At 55.4% G+C, this 8054-nt stretch overlaps 1 protein-coding gene across 1 annotated transcript; it reads right to left on the bottom strand.

Moving 5' to 3' along the window:
* Positions 1-4003: 4003 nt before the first annotated feature.
* KCNA5 (potassium voltage-gated channel subfamily A member 5) lies at positions 4004-6858 on the bottom strand. Its single transcript, XM_019961670.2, has one exon. The coding sequence runs from the start codon at positions 6585-6587 to the stop codon at positions 4791-4793; it is 1797 nt and encodes a 598-aa protein (XP_019817229.2). The 5' UTR covers positions 6588-6858; the 3' UTR covers positions 4004-4790.
* Between the last annotated feature and the right edge of the window lie 1196 nt (positions 6859-8054).

Consider the following 8054-nt stretch of genomic DNA (forward strand, 5'->3'; position numbering starts at 1 on the left):
TTCCTGCCAAAACATCGCCTGCTGCAAAGTCTGACATTAGAAGTCACCGGCCAATTAAAAAGGAAACTGGCAAGTGTCTTGCTCTGTCCGGAGGCCTGTGGCTGGAATGGATTCATACGTTTCCCTCCATGCACATCACACGGGTCCTGTCCCCCGCAAACTCAGGCCCATCTCTACAATAGGAAGAGGCAGCTGAAGAGGGCCAAGGTAAGGAAGGACTGCCTCAAGGCTCCCAGGGTGATGTCACACCCAGGAAAACACGTAGGGCCAAAGGAGGAGGAGGCTATGCCCTGGCCCCTGGGCCCCCTCCACCAGGTGCAGGGGGAGAAGCCGATGCCCAGACCCCTGGGCAGGATGTCCAGCTTGGCATTTTCTTCCTCCTCCCTAGAAATAAAGCTGTCCCACAGCCACTTAGAGAATCCTAATGTTCAAAGGGAGATAGAAATGAGCTCCAGTCTTCGATGGTCTGGGAAACCCCAGCCTGTGATCCCCTTCTTAAGCCAGGGCTGGCATTTGCAAGAAACGCAAGTTCAGTGAAGGAAAATCAAATCAGGGAGCCAGGTCCAGGCTTCACAGCCATGCCTGGATGCCCAGGAGGCGGCCGTGGTGTGACAGATAAATGGTTATGACAGGGAAATACAGCTCTTGAGCTAAGACTGGTTCTAACATTTTTAAATGACTACATGTTCAATGATTATATAAGTATCTACAACAATAGCTTCAATTTTGCCTTTTGGACTACGAAGCTTAAAATAGTCACTATCTGGCTCTTTTCAGAGTTTTTGCCAATCCCTGCTTTAAATAATTGCTGAGTCCTTCTGCCATTGATAAAATCAGGACTCCTACTATGGTCCGCTCCTGGGGAGAGGCAAGTGTGTGCGCATGCTAAGTCATTTCCATCATGTCCCACTCTTTCCAATCTTACGGACTGTAGCCCGCCAGGTACCTCTGTTCGTGGGATGTCCCAGGCAAGAATACTGGAGAGGATTGCCATGCCCTCCTCCCCTGGGAGAGGCACCAGCCTGCAACCCTGGACTCCATCCCCACATGACAATGATGTGGACACGGTGGCCATTCTCCAGCTCACTCCTCCCACCCACTTCCCCCAATCCGAATGTCCTTCTCTCTACCCAGCTACCCTTCAAAGTTTCCAGAGGCCTGTCTCTCTCTATTCCTCTTTGGCCCTCCCACTCCTGACCCATCCCACTTCATTTTGGAATCAGTACAAGGCACTTGATCACCCTCTGTCCTGCATGACTTGATCTGTTGAACACTGATTGCCTCTCCAATGGGACTGGAAGCAGATGAAGGCAAGGACAGCATCTTAATACACATCCCAGGATGCCCAGCATGCAGAGCAGCTGTAGAGCAGATGTTCGCTGCTGAGGTCAGGCCCAAAGGAGAGCACGCCAGGGTCACACTCAGTGTGCATGGGCTGCCATCTCTGGAGGGGGCCCTCTACACCCAGAGAGACACTTTGCTGTGGCTCCTCCCCGCCAGGAAGTGCTTCCATCATTAACAAGAGAATAAGTCACAGCCTAACCCCACAAGAAGATTTCCCAAGGGCTGGTCTTCTGTTTCATTTTCCCTCCAGGGAGTACTCCAGGCAGGGAAGGTCAGGGAGCTGGGGCTTTAAAGCATAAGACTTTTTCTTTCTGAACCTGTCCTTGATTAGGGTTCACCCAGCATATGGGCAGGAGAAGAAAAAGTAGGTGGTAAAAAAAACCAGGGCCACATGCTCTGCAGGAGAGCAGCTGTCCTTAGATAAAGGCACCACACCGGTCCATCCCTGCTGGGCAGGTGTGTGCCAAGTCGCGTCAGTCATGTCCGACTTTTTGCAACCCTACAGACTGTAGCCCGCCAGGCAACTCTGTCTGTGGGATGCTTCAGGCAAGAATACTGGAGTGGGTTGTTGCCATGCCCTCCTCCAGGGCATCTTCCCTACTCAGGGATTGAACTCGAGTCGCCTTCTCTGGCAGGTGAGTTCTTTACCACTAGCGCCACCTGGGAAGCCTGGAGGCTGCCAAGGCTGGTAGATTCTAAACCCAGGGATGGTTTCCTGCTGTGGGAGCCAAGAAGCAACATCTGAATAAAGGTTTGGCCGGGACTATTAGATCTAATCTCCTCCGGAAGGAAAATCAAGGACGGCAGTGAAGGGGAGGGGGGAGAGAGGACAGGAAGAGCCTCCTTGCCTCAGGTGACCTGGGTAAGACTTGACATTCACACTCCTTTCCTGCCAATCACGTAAACAGAGAAACCACCATGATGGTGGGAGTGAAACTGGGGGACCCATTTCCAGAACCATAGCAACAGGTGCACTGAGAAGACAGAGAGATTGAAATACCTTCACTGCCCTTGGGGGCCCTCCCAGTGCCCCAAGATGGGTACCACTAGCCTCGGGGATGCAACAGGGGACTGAGGTCCCTCTGGAACCACCTGCATCCCCTTCGTAAACCTGTGGACAGCGCCCCTCATCCCACACAAAATAGAGACACAACGCTCTCATTCCTGCCCCCTCCATCCCCAAGGTTTTGTATAAGCTTGTACCTTTTACCGGACAATCTAAAGAGCCGTTCAGTCTCTTTGGACCAACACCTGACAGGTACCTGGACTCATCTGAGGCCTGGGTGGCCACAGTTCTCTTTGTGGCTCGATCCTAAAGGAAACGGCCTTCAGGGCAAGGGCGGCGCCTTCTCTTTTATCTTCAAGGGAGAGTGGAACCGAAGGGGTGACCGCATCCCAGCCAGGAAGGGTGCATTAAACCACATCAGTTGGGAAGCCACAGAGGGGTTGGAGGTGAGATGGTGTGGAGGAGAGCTCGGGCAAGAGGCCCCGCTTTTAGGAGGATTGTAAATTATAAATAAACAGCGAGTCCCCACTCGCCCTCCTTGATTTCTGCGTGTAATGTGAAACAACAGAGCCCCAGGCACAGTCCTTCTGCTTCCTTCTCCGATGTGATGTTCACAGTTCCCGGCTGGAAATGACTCCAGGCGGTCACAGACAGGCTTTTACTCCTGCGTGGGCATCTCGTTTAAATCCACAAACCTAAGACATCAATCTCCTAGATCCTCCTCCTCCCCTCCGTCTCCCAAACTTGAATGTGCCCCGCAACTAGCCATCAGGCTCGCTGTGGTCATGGGGGCTATGTGGTTGTGGACCACCAGCCCACCCTGGTGAGGATGCCAAACCACCAGTCTTTGGATTGTTCAGCAGAAAAAAATAAAAACAACAGCAGGAATCAGGAACCCCTGGTGGATAACTAAGCCCAGAGAGACGTTGCAGCCAGCGTTACACCTGCTGCGATGTTTTGTCAGTATCATCCGATGACAAGGGAACAAAGGGATTTGTTGTGAATTTAGAGATTACTCAGGGCAAGGTTACAATCTGTAGAAATCAGCCCTTAATGTGGACAAACAAATCCTTCCAGCCTCTCTCTGCCTCCATCTGCTACAAAGGCAATTCATCCTTCTCTGCTTCACCATGGTTTGGTAGGGTGGGAATATAATAATAAGGTGTTGCCTCCTCCCTCTGTGATTTTCCCATCAGGGCTACACTTTTTCGGAGAGGTCTCCTGTTTGGGAGAACCAAGCTTTTTTCTCAGAGCTGAGAATCATGTTCAGTAGGGCTTAAAACCTGCAGACAAAGGCTGGGAAACCCAGCCCCAGGAGACAGCAGCGGGGCTGCAGGCAGGAGGGAGGAGGGGAGGGTCTGGTCATCGTTTGCCTTTTAACTCCATCCACACACCACGCTGACAGCTGGGTCTAAAGCCATCTGGGAGTGTGTGTGTTCTAACCACCTGAGACAAACAGAATCCACCCCTTTGTTTTCAAGGCACAGAGGGGGCCCAGCAAAGAGATGTCAATGATCAAACCATGAACTTTCCAAGCCCTCCTCCACCCCAGTCAAGTTTGCTCTGACTCCAGAACCATAAACAGTGAGGGACAGACTATTTTTTTTTTAAATTTCCAAAGATACATCAGCTGTGGAAAAACTAACACTTGCCTTAATCGAGTAACATTTTATTTCCTGGGATAAAAATTCAAAAGGATGAATTATCAGAAGTCTTCCTCCTACATCATTAAAATGCTTTTTGAAGAAAGTTACAAGAATTGTTTAAGGCGCACAGAAAAAAGTTAGACTTGCCTTTCTTCCAGAGCATTGCCTGCCTTAGACACGAAGCACCAACACTACATCTCAGAAAAGAGAGGCTTACTGACACAGGAACTAGAACGGCCGGAAGTATCGCAGGAGAACACCACAAAACCCATCTCTTCCATAAATACAACATACGTCTTGAAAATATATCCAAAATATCTCCATCTGAACTGCGGTACAAAAATCCACTCTCCAGCCATAAAAATAATATTTCCCCTTATACACAAATATAATCATCTGTAAAGCAAATCTAGAACACAGAGATGTGAGGAGGGGTTTTACAAAATCCCTGGAGATCTGGGCTATTTAAAGTCATTTTTGTTTGGGTTGTCCCTCTGCTGGGTGTAGGAAACTGGCTACAAAGACGTCCATCTTACAGCGCTCACCATTTCAACAGCTCCTGCGTCATGGAATGTGGTAGTTTTTAAAAATAGGCGACCCTTGGGGTCATGGAAAGAAGAGGAAAAATGAGGGGATCAAGGTGGAGGGGGAGGCAGGAGGGGAGCAGTGAGAGAAGAGGGACAGACCCAGGTACAAGGGTGGGCTTGAAATACTCTGCGGTGTCAAGTAGATCCCCAGGGTCAGAAGGCCTCTGCTGTCCCCAGCCCGTGGCCAGATGTCTGCCTGGGACCCCCTTACAAATCCGTCTCCCGGCTGGTGTCCAGGCAGAGGGCATACAGCGATCTCCGCAAATCCACATTGCTCTTGGCCTTGAGGTTACACTTCTCCAGGGAGCAACTGCCCCTTCGAGAGCCATCCGCGTTTTCCAAGGACCCTGCCACCTTGCAGAGGGACCCCTTGCTCCAGCTGGCCTTTCGCTGGCCCCCGCCCGCCGATCCAGTCCCCTGGCTCTGACTGCCCTGTTCTTCCTTAACGGCTGCCGGCTCCTCGTGGTCCGTCTCCCGGTGGTAGAAGTAGTTGAAGTTGGAGACAATGACCGGCACGGGCAGGGCGATGGTGAGGACCCCAGCGATGGCACACAGGGAGCCCACGATCTTGCCCCCCACGGTGACGGGCCTCATGTCCCCATAGCCCACTGTAGTCATGGTGACCACCGCCCACCAGAAGGCATCTGGGATGCTGGAGAAATGGGTCTCCTGGTTGTCGGCCTCTGCGAAGTAGACGGCGCTGGAGAAGAGGATGACCCCAATGAAGAGGAAGAAGATGAGCAGGCCCAGCTCCCGCATGGAGGCCTGCAGCGTCTTGCCCAGGATCTGTAGCCCCTTGGAGTGGCGGGACAACTTGAAGATGCGGAACACGCGGACCAGGCGGATCACTCTGAGGATGGCCAGGGACATGGCCTGCTGCCCGTTCTGGCCGCCCCCGCCCCCCGGCTGCTGCTGCTCCACCAGCTCGGTGCCCAGGGTGATGAAGTAGGGGAAGATGGCCACCACGTCGATGATGTTCATGATGTTCCGAGAGAACTCGGCCTTGCTGGGGCAGGCGAAGAAGCGCACCAGCAGCTCAAAGGTGAACCAGATGACACACGTGGTCTCCACGATGAAGAAGGGGTCAGCGAGGGTCCTGGGCAAGAGAGGCGCCACCGTGGGGCCGGAAGGGGGCGCTGCGGCCCCGCTGCCATTGGGCCCCCTGTGGGGTCCCGGGGGCTGGTGGGGGACCGGGGGATGGCGCAGCAGCTCGCGTTCATCCCGGAACTCGGGCAGCGTCTCCAAGCAGAAGGTGATGATGGAGATGAGGATGACTAGGACCGAGACGATGGCAATGGCCCGTGCAGAGCCCGAGCTCTCCGGGTACTCGAAAATCAGCCACACCTGGCGCTGGAACTCGTTGCGGGGCAGGGGCTTCTCCTCTTCCTTGATGAAGCCCTCGTCCTCCCGGAAGCGCTCCATGGCCTCCTCCCCCAGCTGGTAGAAGCGGATCTCGTCTGCGAACACGTCCAGGGAGACGTTGACTGGCCTGCGAAGCCGGCCCCCCGACTGGTAGTAGTAGAGGATGCCGTCGAAGCTGGGCCGATTGCGGTCGAAGAAGTACTCGTTTCTCAGCGGGTCGAAGTAGCGCAGGCGCTTGGCCGGGTCCCCGAGGAGCGTGTTGGGGAACTGCGCCAGGGTGCCCAGCTGCGTCTCAAAGCGCAGCCCCGAGATGTTGATGAGGACGCGCTGGTGATGGAGGGACCCCGGGCCCAGCACCTGGTCCCCCGCCACGCCCAGGGCGGGGTCGTCTTCTCCGTCCTCTTCCTCCGGAGGCCGCGGGCTAGCCTGGGGCAGCTCCTGGCGCGGTGGTGGCGCCGGCCGGCCTCCCGGGTCCGCGCCCCTCTCCCCGCCGCTGCGCCTCCTGGGCGCCGGCTGCTTGGGTCCGTCGCTGAGCGCGGCCGTCGTGGGACAGCGGAGCTGACCCGCCGTGGTCCGGGCCTCCTCTTCTCCCCTGACGGTCATGGCACCGCCGTTCTCCAGGGGCACCAGGGCGATCTCCATGGCCCGGGGGCGGGGGGCATGCTGCGCCCCTGCGGACCGGTTCCCGCGCCCCCCTCACCCCGCAGGGCGCCCCGCGCTGGACTCCTCTCCCTCCGGCGGCCGGCCCCGCTGTGGGCCGGCCCTGCTGTGGCTGGCGCGGTCCCCTCGCTGGGTCCTGACGTCAAGAAGCCGCTGCCCTGCGCTCTGCCTTGCTCGGCTCTGGCAGCCCGTTACCAAGCAGCCAAAAGCCGCCTTCCAGCCGAGGCAACCTCCAGCCGCAGGCCCGGCCTCCACCCCGCGTGGCTCCCCGCCTCTACCCCCCCGCCCCCCGCCCTCCCCTTCTCCTCCCGGCTCCCCTCGGGGCACGGAGGCCGCGAGTGTCTCCCCGAGGGCGAGCGCAGCTGGGGCCCCCGGGCGAGGGCGGGAGGAACTGAGCTGGGCGCAGCCTGGGAGGGGAGGGGAGAGGATGGAGGAACAGGTTGTACCGAGAGCGCTGCAACCAACTCCCAGGGCGGCCAGATGAGAATAGTTCTGGATTTCAGTTCACCTGGGAACCCGCTGATTGCCGGGTGGACTCTCGGGAAATGAATTCTCCTGTGTTGGAGAGATGCGACTTCAGGATGAGCCGGTGTTCGAGAGAAGGCGGTCCTTTGAAGAAATAACGGTTCTCTCTTCTTTGGGAAAAATTACAAACAGGAGGATGAGAGGCGGAGCTATGGGCCTTGAGAAGAAAAAAAAAAAAAAAAAAATATATATATATATATATATATGGGCTTCCCCGGTGACTCAGAAGGTAAAGAATCTGCCTGCAATGTGGGAGACCCCTGTTCAATCCCTGGGTCAGGAAGATCCCCTGGAGAAGGGAACGGCTACCCACTCCAGTATTCTAGATATATGTGTATCTTCAGACGAGTGGAGAAGCCTGTCTCTTCCCATCTCCCTACTTATATTTGCACCAGAAGGTAACTGACGGAGAATTCACCATACAGCACCTCCCTGCCCTTGCCCTTGGGAAAGCCCTGATTCCCAGGACAGACAGGGGTGGTCAGCCAAGCACGCCGAGCCTGGCAGCTCCCCAGGCAGGCAGCTGAGACTGGAGACTGGCTGCCCGGCTTACTATTCCTACACACACAACCACTGCTCTCTCCACCAATCTCATTTGTAGGAACCAGGAACAGGGAAGGGGAGGAGGGAGAAGGACCCAGGAGAGAGCGGTTCCTGCTGGTGGAAGCTAGAAGCTGGCGGTTGCAAGGAGGCTTGTGTAGGGAGATGGGGTGGGGCGCTCCAGGGGATGGAGCCTTGGAACCCCCGGGTGGAGAATTCTCAGGAGTAGAATAAAAACCAATACTCACTTTGCTCTTCTGCTGTAGCAGGCCCATTATCAGCACTTCACAAATATTGGCTGGTCTAGTCTCTCAGCAACCCATTTTCTCGGTAATATTATTATCCCCGCTTTTATAGGCGAGGAAAATGAGACACAGAGAAGTT

This window comes from Bos indicus, chromosome 5 (genome assembly GCF_029378745.1).
Source record: "Bos indicus isolate NIAB-ARS_2022 breed Sahiwal x Tharparkar chromosome 5, NIAB-ARS_B.indTharparkar_mat_pri_1.0, whole genome shotgun sequence".
NCBI lineage: Eukaryota > Metazoa > Chordata > Mammalia > Artiodactyla > Bovidae > Bos > Bos indicus.